At 37.6% G+C, this 18127-nt stretch overlaps 1 protein-coding gene across 1 annotated transcript in view; it reads left to right on the top strand.

Moving 5' to 3' along the window:
* The window catches only part of NEB (nebulin), a 191668-nt gene that overhangs the window by 84892 nt on the left and 88649 nt on the right, over positions 1-18127 (top strand). Inside the window, exons 63-77 of the mRNA XM_054723403.1 lie at positions 2475-2579; positions 4051-4158; positions 5381-5692; positions 6265-6468; positions 7528-7632; positions 8762-8869; positions 9938-10249; positions 11192-11395; positions 11809-11913; positions 12817-12924; positions 13075-13386; positions 14837-15040; positions 16026-16130; positions 16276-16383; positions 16779-17090. Coding sequence (XP_054579378.1) covers positions 2475-2579; positions 4051-4158; positions 5381-5692; positions 6265-6468; positions 7528-7632; positions 8762-8869; positions 9938-10249; positions 11192-11395; positions 11809-11913; positions 12817-12924; positions 13075-13386; positions 14837-15040; positions 16026-16130; positions 16276-16383; positions 16779-17090 — 2712 coding nt within the window. The remainder of the gene's footprint in view (positions 1-2474; positions 2580-4050; positions 4159-5380; positions 5693-6264; positions 6469-7527; positions 7633-8761; positions 8870-9937; positions 10250-11191; positions 11396-11808; positions 11914-12816; positions 12925-13074; positions 13387-14836; positions 15041-16025; positions 16131-16275; positions 16384-16778; positions 17091-18127) is intronic.

The raw sequence follows: 18127 nt of genomic DNA, 5'->3' as shown, positions 1-18127 counted from the left end.
TCTCCTTACAAAACAAATGGAGTTATAATTGATGGAATACTCATGCCTGCTACGCCACTCAACGTTATTCTTATGAAATTAAAAATAAGTCACTGAGCCTGGAAGCTATGGGATCATTTCAGTGACCCTTTCTCCTCCTGGCCTGGCTCTTTGTGGAGGGGTCACATGGCAGTGACAGAAGCTGGACCTAAGAGAAGCAGGTGCACCATCTCAAACCGGGTGTGAGGAGCACATTTCCTGCAGCACCTATTTTATAAACGTTTGGGAATCATTAAACATTAGAGGACTTTGGAGAATAAAATTAATTAATAATAATTATATCTTAACATGCTGTTCTTAGAAATGGGATAGCCCACCTGTGAAAACTCTCACATCTGTTGGGTAGTTTTTGACATACAGAACCTTGTGTTTTGAAATTCTTTCCAAAAAGAAAGGCAGTTAAAATGGCTCATGCCCTCCATGGAGTGACAGCAGTGACAGACAGCTTGCGTTCTTCCAATCTGTTGAGCCTCTTTTCATGATCACCTCCCTCACACTGTGACACAGTCTTGATAATGTGGAAGCATTTGAACATTAAAAGGCCCTCCAGAGGTATAAATATTATTGTTTTCATTCCTCCTGTTGTTATTTAGGGGACAACAACTAGTCAGCACAGGACAATTCCAATAGGCTTCTTGTCTAGACTGCAAAGGATCAGTCTATTTTTCTACTTCATTGTTGTTACAGGTAAAATCCTTCTAATGAGTCGGGCAAAGGTCCAATCCTTTTGTTGTGATATAGTTGTAAATATGTAATGGGTTCACACAATTTTTTAAATAAATATTTTTATTTTTTATTTATTTTTTCAATTGCAGTTTACATTATTATTTTGTATTGGTTTCTGGTGTACAACCTAGTGATTAAGCAATCATATACTTTACAGTCTTTCCCTAATATTTCCAGTACCCACCTGGCACCGTACATAGTTATTACAATATTATTGAGTATTTTCCCTATGTTGTAGTTTATATCCCTGTGACTATTTTGTAGCTACCAATCTGTACTTCTCAATCTCTTCACCTTTTTCACCCAGTCCCCAACCCTTCCTCCCCTATGGCAACCATCAGTCTATTCTCTGTATGAGTTTGTTGCTCTTTACAAAAATCTTTAGAAGGGAAAAAATGATTTAAAGTAAAGTGAGAAATAAATATATGAAAAGATGACTCTGGAAAGAAGTTAATGCTTCCCTTCCTGAGAACTTGGTAGGGAATAGACTGGCCCTGGACCAATGAAATGGTCCCTTATTGCCCTGGGTCTTGGATACTGTGACAACTGTCCAACTTCTGCCCGGGCTTCAGGGATTCTAAATCATCATTACATTTTAACTTCTCTCTCTTTTTTTAAAAGAGCATTACAGATATTTTGAAATATAAGAAAAAATACACAGAAGGCAATAATAATCCAGCATAATCCAACCATTGAAAAAGCCCACTCCTGCTTTTATAATTTATCCAGACAATATATCTACATAATTTATGTGCTATTATTCCACTTAATATTGCATTACTGACATTTCAACAAGTCATCGATATTCTTAAAATATGGCTTTTAGTAGGTGCAGACTATTTGATTTGAGGAGGACTAACATTTATTTACTCTGGTTGGCACTCTTTTCCTGTGTACATGGACATTGCAACATTGCAATAGCATTCACCGAATTGACTTACAGAAGATATTAGTTTGGATTCACTTCTCTCCTACCAACCTGAAATATTTGGCCACTTTTTTATGGATAGGCGACAGTTTTAGGGGTCATTTTTGAACATAGTTCCTTTTTTTGTCTGCCTAATACAGTGAGCTTGTTTTCTGTGAAAAACAATAACAACCAGAATGGCACTTTATTACTGAATCCATTTGCATATTTACCCTAAATCTTTTGGTCTTAGTGAAGAATTTCTGCCTTTTTCCTCTTCCCAGAATATGTACAAGTCAGATCTCCAGTGGATGAGAGGCATTGGCTGGGTCCCCATCGGGTCTCTGGATGTGGTCAAGTGCAAGAGAGCTGCAGAGATCCTGAGTGACAACTTATACCGTCAGCCTCCAGACAAGCAGAAATTCACCAGCGTGACTGACTCCCTGGAGCAGGTGCTGGCAAAGAACAACGCCATCACCATGAACAAGGTGAGCCCCAGCTGCCACGCTTCTTCAGGACGCAAAGGATGTTATTATACTTTAATCACTAGTGGAGTTATATTATCCATGAAAGTGTGGGGTCACATTTATCTCCTAAATTGCATACTTAAAAGCCTCTAAATGATTTCTGTTATTCCCATTTTACACCTTGATAATCAGCATTTAGACTCAAACCTCCAACTGAATATCTTATATTCCAGTCCAGTTTATTTTTCTTAATTAGATCAATAATAATCTTGTTGTAAGTTGACAATTTGTGATTCTTGTTTTAAATGGTTTTCCATCAATATCTTCTTTGATAGCGTTTATATACAGAGGCCTGGGACAAAGACAAGACTCAAATTCATATAATGCCTGACACCCCGGAGATCATGTTGGCAAAGCAGAACCAACTCAACTACAGTGAGGTAGGAGCAAAGTTCTGTGGTGCGACATTTATTTTATTGCTGCGCTTACTTTTATAGAGGTGCTCGGCTATTATGGTACATGTGGCTCCAGAGATGAATACTCAGCCCATCCGACGGTTCAGATCTGGGTTGCTATAGGACTCCACAGGCAAACTGAAGTCACATTACCTTTTCAGCGTATGGCCACTGCTAGTGTGAGTTAGTAGGACTGAGCAGTATGTTTGGTATTGCTAGAGGTAGGATAGCCAGATAAAACACTGGCTTAATATTTATTCTAAAATATTATTTGTTGCTTATCTGAAATTCAAGTTCAACTGGTCATGCTATCTTTTTATTTGCTAAATCTGGCAATGTGTTAAGGGGGCTCTGCTAATATGCACCTCTTCCCCATCTGGATCCTCAGTAAAATTGAGAAGGAAAACTAAAGAGTAGAAATGAAACTAAAATCTCACCTTTGCTACTACTAAAGTTAGACTCAAGGACACATTTGTAGGAGAGTCAGTCTGCTCACTGAACCGAGGAATTGGGTTCCTCATCCAGGTGCAGGCCACCCTGTAGCAGGACAATCAGCTCCACCCCACTCAGGGTGAGGTCCCGCTTAGAGCCCAGAGACATGGAGGAGGGCACTGAGCTTGTTCCTAGAGGGAACAGCTTAGGGCTGAGCTGGGCATACCCAGTTATCCCAGCCCTACAGTCAGATAAATCAGTAAATCACTACAGCTCTCCAGGGCAGAGAGTAAAGGCACCCAGGAAAGGAGTAAGGCCAGAGATAAAATAATTGAGCTCCTTTTATAGAAAGAAAGCCTCAGGCATGAAAAGCAGTGTTCTCCATTAACAACACTGATTACTGTGTGTGTTTTTTTTTAAGTAAAATGCAACGTCATAGGTGCATGTGTTACTAACATGATACAGCTAAAATTTAGAATAAAAGTTGTGATGATGGTCAAGTTATCTACTTTTTAAATTGTACTTCAATTTTTTTCTCATTTTTTTCTAAAAATGATAAAATATTACATGATTATCAAAAAATGTTAAGTAATAAAGAAATAAGTAAAAGTATATAAGTATATATTATAAACAAATAAATTAAACATACTCTGTAATTTCTTTTTCACTTCAAAATATATACAGATTGATGTTTTATCCACCGATCTATATTACTAGATTATATTATTCTGTTGATATGCATAATATATCATATAAATCTACATATTATATATTAATTTGTTAGGTATCATAGTAGATTAATAATATATTAATATATCAATGTTATTATCCATTGATATATCTCATTTGTTTCTAATGCTATTTAGTTATTTTGGTAAGATTATGATTTATTTACTTTCAATATTGCAAGAATTTTAAATTGTTTACAGAACCTGTCCTTTTTAAAATGATATGGTATGTCACTTGAAAATCTCCAAATGTCGCTCTCAAGCCTCTTGCTTTAATCTTGACTTTCTTTCTGTAGACTCTGTATAAACTTGCCAATGAAGAAGCAAAGAAGAAAGGCTACGACTTGCGAAGCGATGCCATCCCAATTGTGGCAGCCAAGGCCTCCAGAGACATCGTCAGCGATGTGAGTAACAACACTCCATGTACATGGCTGGGTGGGACAGGGGGTCATCACGGTCATCATTCCAACAGGGAGCTGCATCTGGGTGCCAATTAAGTACATTTATTGTGATTTAAATGAAAGAAATGGTTTTCATTAGAAAAAGCTCTTTTATATTTTTAACTCCAAAAGACTTTAATATTCAGGCCCCATAGAGAAGGGTATCCTAAAATTCAGTATAAAATTAAATTTGAATATACAGTTGTTCATATCTACAATTATGAGGCATTCATCTCCATATTTTGAGCACAGAACTCACAGAGAAATAAGAAAATGCCAGAAAAGTTTTAAAAAAGTAACGTGGTTACATGTATTGGTTCAACATCAGAAAGAGACCTCGTTACAGCTAGGTCTAGGGAAATACACCTTTCCCCAAACCTGCTCTGCATTTTTGCCAACTCTTCCTCTGAAAAATTATCTTAAGTGCCTCCTTTGATGTCCTTTTCATCAAAAACAGAAAAGCAAAGGCAAACAACCAAAAACCAACAAAAGGGTGAACCTGATTTCTCTTTCCGCTGTCTCTGAAGGAAGTGGGTCCTTTGGTGGAGAACTCAGACTTCCATAAATACACATTAAGATTTGCGTCATTTTGTTACCTGGAGAGAAAATATCCAGAGTCAGCACTTCCCACCACCTCCAACAATATGCTTTCTTGTAGTTATAGAATCTGATTTCTTACTTGAGAAATCCCAACAAACCTCAGCCAAATTTGATGTCTGACAGAGCCGGACACACTGGATGGAAAACCCAAGCCAGTCCATTTCAGGGAGTCAAATAAAAGTCAGCAGAGCCCGGTTTGGGAGGGGTAACAGGTGGTTTGGAGGGTGAAATGGTACTTGTGTACTCAGGAGTAGCATTCTCAAAACCATATGTAAAATTTCTGGTTTCACTGGCCCAAGATGAAGAAAAGGCAGTATATAATTCTGACTGACTTTTCCTAAAAGTGTTGCTTCTTTTGTTTTAGGGACTTAATGTCTGCAAACTATAAAACTATGTAGTTTGGCATATCTTCTCATTAGAGTATTGTGAAGTCTAATCAGAGTTTAGGATGAGGAGATAAGTTGATATTCAGATGATTCCATTTCTCTGAAAGAATTACCAATTTTGAAATAATAAACTTTTAAATGAATGAAACTTTTAGCCCTTTCTATTTATTTTATTTTTAAAATCACTGCTTTTATTTCAGTACAAATACAAAGATGGTTACCGCAAGCAGCTTGGCCACCACATTGGAGCCCGGAACATTAAGGATGACCCCAAGATGATGTGGTCCATGCATGTGGCCAAGATCCAGAGTGACAGGGAGTACAAGAAGGACTTTGAGAAGTCGAAGACCAGGTACAGCAGCCCCGTGGACATGCTGGGAGTGGTGCTGGCCAAGAAGTGCCAGACCTTGGTCAGTGACATTGACTATAAGAACTACCTGCACCAGTGGACGTGCCTGCCCGACCAGAATGACGTCATCCACGCTCGGCAGGCCTATGAAATCCAGAGCGACGTGAGTACTGAGACCCATCAAATACCAATGGTGACCAACCTCAAGATAGTGATACAGTGATATTCAACCATCGTGCTGCAAGAATTTTTAAAACATGCAATACCTGACTATTTAGTCAGGAGCACTGACCTTTTTTCCCTTCGATTGTCGAATTAAAATACGACAATAGCCAACACAACAATAGCTGTCTGGTGTGAATGAGTCAAAATTATACCTTTTTTTTCAGATCAGCAAAAAATATAACGTATTTTTTTCATGTGCCATAGGATTTTAGTAATTAGTTTTTGTGTGCCATGAGATTTAAAAGGTTGAAAATAACTGTAGTAATACATAGATAAGGATCTAGGATTAGACAAAGCTCTCAGAAAGAATAATGCTTTTCCTCTCACCCCTCATTCATTGTGCCTTTTCTTTTAAAGAGATCGTAATACATGAAGCTCTATCCAATTGGCCTTTATATTTTAAAAGACATATAGTCTGGCTATCCAAGGTTTCCAGTCTTTTTCTTTTATTTTCCAAATCAAGTGTCATAACAGCTTGAGTAATACTTGCCTTTGTGTTTATCTCACCAGAACATGTATAAATCAGATCTCCAGTGGATGAGAGGCATTGGCTGGGTCCCCATCGGGTCTCTGGATGTGGTCAAGTGCAAGAGAGCTGCAGAGATCCTGAGTGACAACTTATACCGTCAGCCTCCAGACAAGCAGAAATTCACCAGCGTGACTGACTCCCTGGAGCAGGTGCTGGCAAAGAACAATGCCATCACCATGAACAAGGTGAGCCCCCAATTTGGGGGAAAGTAAAACAGGGCTATATGCTCTTAGATATTGATAATTAATTCATCTTTTTTGTCTTAGTCCATTGCCATCCATGGATAGTGATTTGGTTGAGTTCTCTATTCAATTACATTAGGATTTCAAAAATATATGTGGGAATTTCTGCTTTGAGGTCTCTTGTGAAATAGGCAGAATTAAGAACAGGACAGCTTTTCGGTGTGCAAACTGTTTGAAGTCTATGAGAGGTATACATGGTTTTGTATGAAGGTTTCTTTCTTGTTGAGTACTCGTCTAGGTAAATATAGAACAAACAAGTCAAATGCACATCTCCATAACATTTATAAAATAAGAAATCTGGAGATGGCTAATCCAGGTACATTTGCAGTTAATAAACAAACAAACAACAAAACTATGGGAAGGATTTGTTTATATAGCCACAGTGCATGTGGATGTGCATATATGCTTGGAAATATTTGCTTTTCATTTAATTGGAATGGAGATGATCTTGAAATGAAACACACATGTTTACTGGTCATATCTTAGTCTACATTTATATTTAGTGATAATGTACACTGAGTGGCCAGATTATTATTATCTCTGAACGCATAATAATCTGGCCACTCAGTGTATATCCTATATAATAAAAGGCTAATATGCAAATTGTCCCCTCGATCAGGAGTTCGACCAGCAGGCAGGCCGGCCAACCACTCATGTCCCCTCCCCCTGGCCAGGCTGGCCGGTCCCCACCCATGCACGAATTCATGCACCGGGCCTCTAATATATATGTGTGTGTGTGTGTGTGTGTGTGTGTGTGTATACACACACACACACATAAACACACTGAGTGGCCAGATTATTATGCGTTCAGAGATCATAATAATCTGGCCACTCAGTGTATATCTTGTAATATCAAAGCGACTGAACAGTATGGTATACTAAAGCAAACAACACAGATAGTGAGGATGCTGGCTTTCAATTTTGTCATGATCCCTAAGTTGCAAACTCCTGTTTACAGCAAGCATTGCGTTTCTAATTCATTAACCTTTTTATCTTTCACAGCGCTTATACACAGAAGCCTGGGACAAAGACAAGACCCAAATCCATATCATGCCTGATACACCTGAAATTATGTTGGCAAGACAAAATAAAATAAATTATAGTGAGGTAAGACTATTTACTTTATCTCCTTGATCTGACCACATTGATCTTTGCTGATGTAGTAAGAAGGTCAGAATTATGGATTTAATTCTCATGTGGTCCAAGTAATTTTATTTTTATGCCATTACTGTACCCTGAATATATGTATTACTAAATTCAAAAAATAGATAGATAGATAGATAGATAGATAGATAGATAGATAGAGAAATTGATAAATACAAAAATTTCTCCAGAAAGGGGGGGGAAAGCTCTCAAAGTCAACTATTAATGATTGAAACAAATTGTAATTTTAATTAAAAATATTTATTACTCTTATCAGATTAGTACTTGCTACAAATTTGTTCTGTGAATTTTTCCTCAGTTACTCATCTGTAAAACAAGATAAAAATGCCTATCTTGAAGAATTTCTGTGATGACTAAATAAGGTCATATATATAATATGCCCAGTGTGGAGCCTGGTACAAAATAGTTGCTTAGTAACTTTAATTTTTTCCTTTCACACTCAAGTCACCATGAAAATTAAATTTTTAACATGCCCAAAATAACTTGAGGTTTATTTGTTTATTTACAAGAACTGAAAGAGAATTCTTACATTTATCCATTTTGGAATTGTCCGAAGACAGTAAAATACATTTTTTATGCATTATCTCTAGCTAAATTTGTCATCATATATCTTTGCAGTCCAGAAATACTGTTGCAGAAACAGCTTCTTGCCAAGTTGTTCTTGACAAAGAACAATTATTTGGTTTATTCAGGAAAAATCTTGATTTTGTGTGTGTGTGTGTGTGTGTGTGTGTGTGTGTGTGTGTGTGTGTGTACGTGCATGTGTCTTCGTTTTTAACAAAAGAGGGGGAAGGCAGACTTTTCTTCAGTTTTTTTTACAAAAATAAATTTAAGTACTCATTTTCAAGACTTGGCCATATTCATTGTTTTACCCATATTGATTACATTTTGCCTAATACAATGTATCTATAAAGAAGAGGCATGCTTATATCTTTTTAAAATATATTCAAAGCAGAATATACTAGTGCAGTTCTGCATCCAAAGGTAGTCTTCCTTTGGCAAAAATACATTTTTAGAGTGAAAGCAAGTGCTGTATCTTGCTTTCACTAAAAAGGTATTATTCTGTTCTCAGAGCCTCTATCGCCAGGCCATGGAAGAAGCCAAGAAAGAAGGCTATGACTTGAGGAGTGACGCCATTTCTATTGTGGCTGCCAAGGCCTCCAGGGACATCGCCAGTGATGTAAGAGCTGATGAAGTCCCTGCCTTTGTTACCAACAGGCCAGGCCCTACATGGGGCATCGCAGTATAGGAACACAGCCGGAAGTCTCTTCAGTCATCATCCATCTTAGCCACCTTTATTGTGTAGGCAAATACATGGAGGCTTTGAGAGAGTAGGTAACCTGCCCAAGGTCACAAGCATCACAGGACAAAGCCTGGGTTTGGAATGTGGTTCCTTTGATTCTTGTCACTTGGGCTTTGCTTAGTAAAACTGAGTGCTTTGATTAGTTAGATGGACATGTATTGAGCTCTCCTCGGGATACACCCAAGGCAAAAACCCCAGGAAAGAAGTAAGTTTAACTGAGTTCTCCCCATGACTTGAAGAAGGACATAGAATAGCAAGAAAGCTATAAATTTTCCTGCTGAAGGGTCCACAAAAATCAATATTCCTTTACCCTAAAGATAAAAATATCAGATTTATTGACAACCTAGACATTAATCCAAGAGTAACAATATTGTCCATTTTCGCAGGTTTTTCATTTTTTAGCATGATAAAGCAACACATAACACCGTTATGCAGTGTACAGTTCAGTAGTGTTAAGTATGTTCTCAATTCTTCAACTGGCAAAACTGAAACTCTATACCCATCAAACAACAAAAATTGCCTGGTTTTAAACTACACCTCCCCCCAGCCCCCGATTATTTGTGCAGAGGAAATTTATCAGAATGCCTTAGGAAAATAAAATTAATGAACCATGTAAACACATCCTGGATGTACCCACCCACATGACCGACTTCTGAGACACTGTCACTCTAATTGAGCTCAGCCTTTCAATGTTCATGTTTAATCACTTTTTGCCAACAAGTAATTTTTAGCACAATGTAAAGGAGTCATTGGGGAGTTATACTGTGCGAGTATGAGAGTAGGCCCACTAACCTCTTCCTTGGGAGTCAGCAGGCCCCAATGTGTAGCATCACATGATGAAACGCCCTAGTGTCTTAAGGGCTCCACAGAAAAGCATCACCACAGCAAGAACAACAGGGAAGAGCTCGTCAAGCTTCCTCCTCTGTTACTGGTTCTCTCTTTCAGTACAAATACAAAGAAGCTTATCGTAAGCAACTGGGTCACCACATTGGTGCCCGAGCCATCCACGACGACCCCAAGATGATGTGGTCCCTTCACATTGCCAAAGTGCTGAGCGCCCGCGAGTACAAGAAAGAATTTGAGAAATACAAGACCAGATACAGCAGCCCGGTGGACATGCTTGGCATCGTTTTGGCCAAGAAATGTCAGACCTTGGTCAGTGATGTGGACTATAAACATCTCCTTCATGAGTGGACGTGCCTGCCTGACCAGAATGACGTCATCCACGCTCGGAAAGCTTATGACCTCCAGAGCGACGTGAGTATTCCTGATGCTGGTTCTGCATGTTAAAAGCAGATCTGAAGCATGTCCGTGGGTTCTGACTAGTACCAATGGACTGGAATTTGTTTGCATACTTCTAAATAGTATACAATTGAATGTTCCAAAACAGTTTGCCATTGATAGCACTACAAATTATTCCACAATTTTTCTTCCCCAAAAGTTATATGTAAAATATGAAATAAAGTATATATTATCAATTTTATACAGGTATATTTCTTCCTGGTAATTTAGGCTTCCTTTGTCTGAGTTAGATGAAACTTAATCCTCAAAAAATATATAGCTCCCCTTTTTTTTATTTTTTGCAGAAGTGGTAGAAATGTATGTATATGTCAATGGAGGGTAGTGTGGGGAGAGTTAGGAAACAAAAGTATAGTACACTAAATTATTTTTAAAAACATTCATATTTTATACCTACTGACAGGAAAATTCTAAGGCATTCTTATCTTTTTAATGATGTTTTGTTGAGTTGTATACTTGAAGCCTGTATGGCTTTGTGAACCAATGCCACCACAATAAATTCAATAAAAAATAAAATAAAGTTGGTTCTTAAGAAAACAATAATCTAATTTTATTAACAATTAGCATGTCCTATTGAGAGTAAATTAAAGGAGTAATTTGGGAAATATCTAATATACTATCTTGTGTAAAAAATTTGTAATACACTCAAGGACATGACTGTGTCTTTTATTATATATAAAAAAAATCCTTCCTAGTTCTTGGTATAATACTCTGTACAAAAAGATACTTAGGAAAAAAATATACTCTGGATTCAATAATGTTTATGAATGAGTGATGGACTGTGCTGGGAGCCTTATCTGTTCATCAGTACTTCGTATTTTCTCTAGTATGAGCCATTTTGTGACTGTGAATCTGGAACATTAATTAATGAATGTGGTTTTTTAATCTGTTGATTTGCAGAATTTGTATAAGTCAGACCTTGAATGGATGAAAGGCATTGGCTGGGTTCCAATTGGCTCCTTGGAAGTTGTTAAAGCCAAGAGGGCCACAGAGATCCTGAGTGATAATATCTACCGTCAGCGTCCAGATGCACTGAAATTTACCAGCATAACTGACACCCCGGAGCAGGTGCTGGCAAAGAGCAATGCTATAAACATGAATAAGGTGAGTCTTCACTCCTCCCTGTTAGATACCAAAATTCACCTTGGAACAAGTTCAAAATGCTGACATATCACTACATTTTAAAAATTCCCATAGGGTTTATGATACTTTTAAAAATTACTTTTCCGTTATGTTAAAAATGCAATGTGCTATAATTATTTTTTAACTACAGATTTTAAATGCTGCAATCCAATTATACTTTCATAACTTTTTTTTAAGAAACAATAAAAACTATGAGTGAACAAAATAGTGAGATAAATACTCTTAGAAATACTAATTTATGTACATAAAAGATAGGACTATATGCAACTTTAATAATTTTATTTCTACTTTGTATAGAGGAGAGATGACTGGCACATAATCAAAGAAGTATCTGTGAACTCCAAAATAATTTTTCTCATCTTTTTTTCCCATAGCGCTTATATACTGAAGCCTGGGACAATGATAAGAAAACAATCCATGTCATGCCTGACACTCCGGAAATCATGCTAGCCAAGCTTAACAGAATAAACTATAGTGATGTGAGTAAACTATTGCTTTTATAATGAACAGAAAGGCAAAGATGAACTGTTGTAACTGTCTTCTTAAACTGTTTTGACTAATTTATTATACATACTCCAAACTAACATTGCTAGTAAGAGATAGGACTTGATTCAATTTTGGACTATATGTTAGATCTACAAAGTAGGCCAGCCCTTTAGTAACCGAATATCAGGGAATGGAATGCTTATGGAGGAATATTCCAATAGGAATTATACTCCTCAAGCCTTCCCCTATATGACAATGTGGGTATCAAGTCATTATTTGGTTAAACAACTATTTACCAGGCAGGCACAGGCTTAGAAATCACTTGCTAATGATTGTTTTTGCTGCTTTATTAATGTTATTAATAAGTGTTATAAATAAATGTTATTTGCAAGCATTTTTCTATGTGTTTCATTCAGGAACAACATTTTCATCAGGCCAATGATTCTGAAACTCTACAAATAGATCACAGTCTGTAATGATAATCCACAACAAAATGAGGAAGAAAAAGGACAAGGCACTGAATTTTTTATGAGTCCAAATATATTTAGTTTTAAAATACTTTCCTTATTCTTTCTCCTTTTTAAATATTAAAATGGCCTCTCTTTTATTTTATGATAGTGATAGTAAATAGGTTTTTTAGCATGTATTTGTTTGACAAGACAAAATTTTGGCAACCCCAAATTTTTGAAATTTGCCAATCAATAAAATTCCAAAGTTTAGAACATGTGCCTTAAAATCTTTAAGTGCCTATAAAACCAAATTTTGTACAAACCCACCCTAATACTTCACTTTGTGGATTTGTTTCTGTAGTTTAAATGAGGATGAAGAAAGTTCAATAAATAACAGTTTTCTTTTTTATGAAAGGAGAAGTGCTTTAATGACTCTCTTTTCTGCAGAAACTCTATAAACTTGCTTTGGAAGAGTCCAAGAAGGAAGGCTATGACTTGCGTGTGGATGCCATTCCAATCCAAGCAGCCAAGGCTTCCAGAGATATTGCCAGTGAGGTAAGTGGGCTTGATAATATTTACCTTTCTCTCTCACACTAATTGTGGCAAAGATTAAAATAAATACAGGAATTTGTGTATGAAATTATGAAATGTGATATAAATGAGATGTTCTTATCATTAGACTCATATCTCTTTTCTTTTTTTCAGTACAAGTACAAGGAAGGCTATCGTAAGCAGCTCGGCCACCACATTGGAGCCCGGAACATCAAAGATGACCCCAAGATGATGTGGTCCATGCATGTGGCCAAGATCCAGAGTGACAGGGAGTACAAGAAGGACTTTGAGAAGTCGAAGACCAAGTTCAGCAGCCCCGTGGACATGCTGGGGGTGGTGCTGGCCAAGAAGTGCCAGATCCTTGTAAGCGACATAGACTACAAGCATCCCCTGCATGAGTGGACCTGTCTGCCCGACCAGAACGATGTCATTCAGGCTCGGAAGGCCTATGACCTTCAGAGTGATGTGAGTAGGTCTACTATTATTCAGAATGTGTGTTAAAAGCTCAAAAAAGAGGCCTAACTTCTTGTGTGCCATGGAATTTGTTGGCAATCTGGCGAGACCTATGGACAACTTCTCAGGACAGTGTCATAAAATGTATAAATTTAAAATATATATACATACATATGTGTTTATATGTATATGTATGCATATACATATGGATTTTTATTAACACATTAAATGAAAATATCTAGCAGTGAGTGTAGTAACTAGCTTAATTTCAAAGAAGTGATGAGCATAAATATTTTAAGATGTCTGCACAACTGTAATTGGAAATGAAAATATTTGTGATTTCTGTTGCCAACCAAATCCCATGTAGTGCCAATACTACTATGATCTCTCAACTAAACTCATAATTGAAAGAAATGCTATATTTCCATTAGAGGTTAATGAAAATAAATATATATATATTTTTTTCTATCTAAGTTCATTGATATTCTAGTTTAACTCAACCTAATTTTCCAAATGAATGGATTACATTACCTTTTTCTGACTAATTAATTTACAGGAAATATCTATTATAACTTGTAAAAGAAAGTTTAGGAATGAATTATACATTGAGATAATTTATCCAAGAAGCTGAAAACAGCAGTTTCCTAGGAATATGTCAGGTACTTTTGTTGTCAGCTAGTAAACTGCCCTGAGCACTTAAATGCTACCTTATTGGTTTAGTAGCTCCTTGTTGTTTTTTAAATCAGGCTCTCATAAGTAGTCACTTTCAAAAGAATGATAAATAGTGGTATTGTAAAAAGAGAGTTTCCAAAAAAATCCATAAAAATAAAAAGGATTGTTACCCTTACTAATGAGAAAAATTATCCTTCAAGCATTTATTTAAATTCAAAGAATAAAACTGAAAGATGAAATACCTTATTTTACTTGAATTATGACAGAAAAGAGGACTGAAAATAACATAAATGAGAGTAAAAATATATGTACTCTTTGTCTTAGAAGCATGTATATAGAATTATATGAAAAAAGACACCCTTTTTGTTGTTCCCAGAAAGCGCATTAATTCAACGTGTGGTCATCCTTTCTTTAGATTATAGGACTGGCTGTGAAGGCCAACGTCCAATTAGTTCAGAACAAACTCTGTTCTATTAGTCCTACACAAGGAGATATGGGCAATCAAATCGGAAAATAAGCTCTTTGTATCAGGAAGCAACAGTAATTTCCTTAAAATGCTTTTGTATTAATGAAATCACATATTATTATAGCGATTTCGGGGTCTTTAAAACAAGGCTACCTGCAGGAACAAAGTGTTTAGCTCCTCTGTACACTGTGGTACAGAGGGTCTTCCCAGAAATTCACACAAGTAAGATTCAGAATTATACATCCTCTGTAGATGCTAACTCAGGGTCAGACACAAAGTTGTCTAGGTAACTTTTAAAAATATTTGACCTTATTTCATTTTCAGGCTATTTACAAGGCTGATCTTGAGTGGCTGCGAGGCATTGGATGGGTGCCCATTGGCTCTGTAGAGGTCGAAAAGGTGAAGAGAGCTGGCGAAATCCTGAGTGACAGGAAGTACCGTCTGCCTGCAGATAAGCTCAAATTCACATGCATTACAGATACCCCAGAAATTGTCCTGGCAAAGAGTAATGCCCTGACAATGAGCAAGGTTAGTCTTCAGCTCTTTCCAGTTACCTAAGTCATACCTTTCATGAATGTAGTTCATAAAGTGAGAAATATATAACATTTAGCCTTTTGTTCTAAAGTCTGGGAAACACCGTGTTTATAGAAGTACCAATGCACAACTCAAATTAGTTGCTTGGTTTATTCTTTCTCCTTAGGTTGTGGAAATCCGTTTTGAAAAGTGAGCTGCTATTGCTGCGTTCAGTTTTATTACATAAGATAGATGATGAGTTTTTTTTTCCAGAGTTCTAGCAATCTGTTTATTGAGACTGGGCTAATTTTAGATGGAATTCAACTTATCTAAATTCTCCCACACCTGCCTGGACATCTTTCGAACATTCAGGTGGTGATATTGAGTGTTTGCTCAGTGGAGAATGTGAAGTTGGCCTTCAGCAAACTGCAGAATTAGGGGTATTAAAGCTCCAGAAATTCTATTCTATACTACACCCATCAGCAGTAACCACAGTGATAACAGCAATAGAAATACAAAATTTGTTGAGTGCCTACAATGACTGATGCATTTTATATGTTATTGTTAATCTTCAAAAAATACTCAATAAAAAATATATGATTATCTCCCTCCAAGAAATGAGGAATATGAGGCATTATGTGCCTTTTTCAAGATCACATAACTTGGACATAGTGGAGTTGGGTTTGAACTTGGGATTGACTCTGAAGTCTAGGGATTTCTACTACATCACAGTTCTATAGCCAAGCTCTATCTACTATGAGTAAGCTTGAGTTTTACTGGATGAAAAGAATTAATAATTGAGATCATTATGTTGTTTCATGTTAGCTGTGAAATGGTCATATGGCTATTTAAATATTGCCATGTTTGACTCTTCTCACTACCCTTTTGCTTCCCTTGCCTCTAAATAACCTTAAATAGGCTATTTTACTTAAGTGAGTTAAATTTTATAATAACTTTAATATACTGCCTTTAAAAAAAATGGGTCTTATTTCCCTCATAGCACTTATATACAGAAGCTTGGGATGCTGACAAAACTTCCATCCATGTGATGCCGGACACCCCCGAAATCATGCTGGCCAAGAGCAATTCTGTCAATATCAGCCAAGTAAGAGATTTTTTTGATTGTTGTTTAAGCTTCTCTAGGAGTAATTAAAATACTTTTTTCTATCTTACCACCTTCCTTTCTGGAATAGGCCTAGTAACTTTCTATAACCCTTTTATTTTTCTGTTGTGTATTATCCTCCACATAGAAACTTTACACCAAGGGATGGGATGAATCAAAGATGAAGGACTATGACCTGAGAGCTGATGCTATTTCCATCAAAAGTGCCAAGGCCTCGAGGGACATTGCCAGTGACGTAAGTGCCCTCCATCTGACCCCCTTGGTCTCACATGGCTGAACAGCCCTAGTGCGGCTGGCGGGCCCCACTTTGTAACTGCTTCCACATGTATTCCTCCAGGCCTGCTTGCTACGTTCTAAGACCTTTCCCTGTGTTGTCATAGAGAAGAAAAATACATTTTGGAATCACAGTTAGTTGATGGAGGAAAGGGTTCCACCAATGAAGATATATGATTACACTACAGTTATTAATGTAATGATAGCATAAAATGTTAGTTTAAAATTATACAGAGATGCCAAAATATTTGCAAAGTAAAATTCTTATCCGTTTGCTATTTGGATTTCATGTTGTAATTGTCAGTGTGTATATGGTAATAGAACTGGATTTCTAAACCTATATTTCTGACATTTTAGTACAAATACAAAGAAGCATATGAAAAGCAGAAAGGCCACCACATTGGAGCCCAGAGCATTGAAGATGACCCCAAAATTATGTGTGCCATAAATGCAGGGAAGATTCAAAGTGAAAGAGAGTACAAGAAGGACTTTGAAAAATTCAAGACCAAGTACAGTACCCCAGTGGATATGTTAGGCATCTTGCTGGCCAAGAAATGTCAGACATTGGTCAGTGACATTGACTACCGGAATATCCTGCATCACTGGACATGCTTACCTGATCAAAACGACATTATCCAAGCAAAGAGGGCCTATGAGCTGCAGAGTGATGTACGTAACATGAACGCTGGGAAAGGTGGAATGGGAGGATGTAGATTTACTAATTGTCCAGTCATTTCCTCTGTGGACAGATCCATGGGCTGTGCACAACCCCGGGGGGAGCGGGGGGGGGGGGGCACCATTCACATTGTTTAATAACATGGGAACAACATTTTGTTCTAACCCCTTGTAGAGTGTGTATAAGGCAGACCTGGAGTGGCTGCGTGGCATTGGCTGGATGCCAGAAGGCTCCGTAGAAATGACCAGGGTGAAAGGTGCTCAAGACCTGATGAATGAAAGACTCTATCGGACGCGACCAGAAGCCTTGAAATTCACTTGCATTACTGACACTCCAGAGGTTGTCCTGGCAAAAGCCAATTCTCTGCAAATTAGTGAAGTAAGAACCCTCTTATCTCAGGCTTTTCTTTTGTGGGGCTTTGTTATCAAATGAGGCCAGCCACGGGGGACAGGTGGACTGTTCCTCTTCAAAGACTGTGGTGATGGGAGCACCTCTAAGAGTCTCTTCACTAGTTCAGTGAGGGCGCATGCAAAGCAGAACTCTGACGCATGCCAACGTGCCTGTCCCCTGCCACACATTTGGAAGCACTAAAATTAGAAAAGTGTTACTCCGTTGTGAGTCAGGAAAACAAATATTTAAGTTCTATAAAATACTAAAACCTGTGGCACAATGCTGGATATTAAATGGTGTAAGATTGTATTCGTCAGGGTTCTCCTGAAAAGCAGAACCAATAGGGTGTGTAGGAAAGAGAGAGATTGGTTGTAAGGAATTGGCTCTGCTGTGGAGCCGGCAAGTCCAACATCTGCAGGGTGGGCCGGCAGACTGGAGGCAGGAAGGAGCTGCAGTTCAAGCGCAAAGGCATCGACAGGCAGAGCTCCTTCTTGCTCAGGGGAGGTCAGACTTGTTTCTAGTAAGGCCTTTGACTGGGCAAAGCCCACCTACAATACGGAGGGTAGTAGGCTTTACCCAAAGTCTGCTGAGATGTTAATGTCATCTTAAAAATACCTTCACACATGCATATAAGCATAAC

This window comes from Eptesicus fuscus, chromosome 11 (assembly GCF_027574615.1).
Source record: "Eptesicus fuscus isolate TK198812 chromosome 11, DD_ASM_mEF_20220401, whole genome shotgun sequence".
In the NCBI taxonomy this organism is placed as follows: Eukaryota; Metazoa; Chordata; class Mammalia; order Chiroptera; family Vespertilionidae; genus Eptesicus; species Eptesicus fuscus.
The sequence above is the reverse complement of the archived record's forward strand: the minus strand, read 5'-3'. Positions and strand labels throughout refer to the sequence as shown.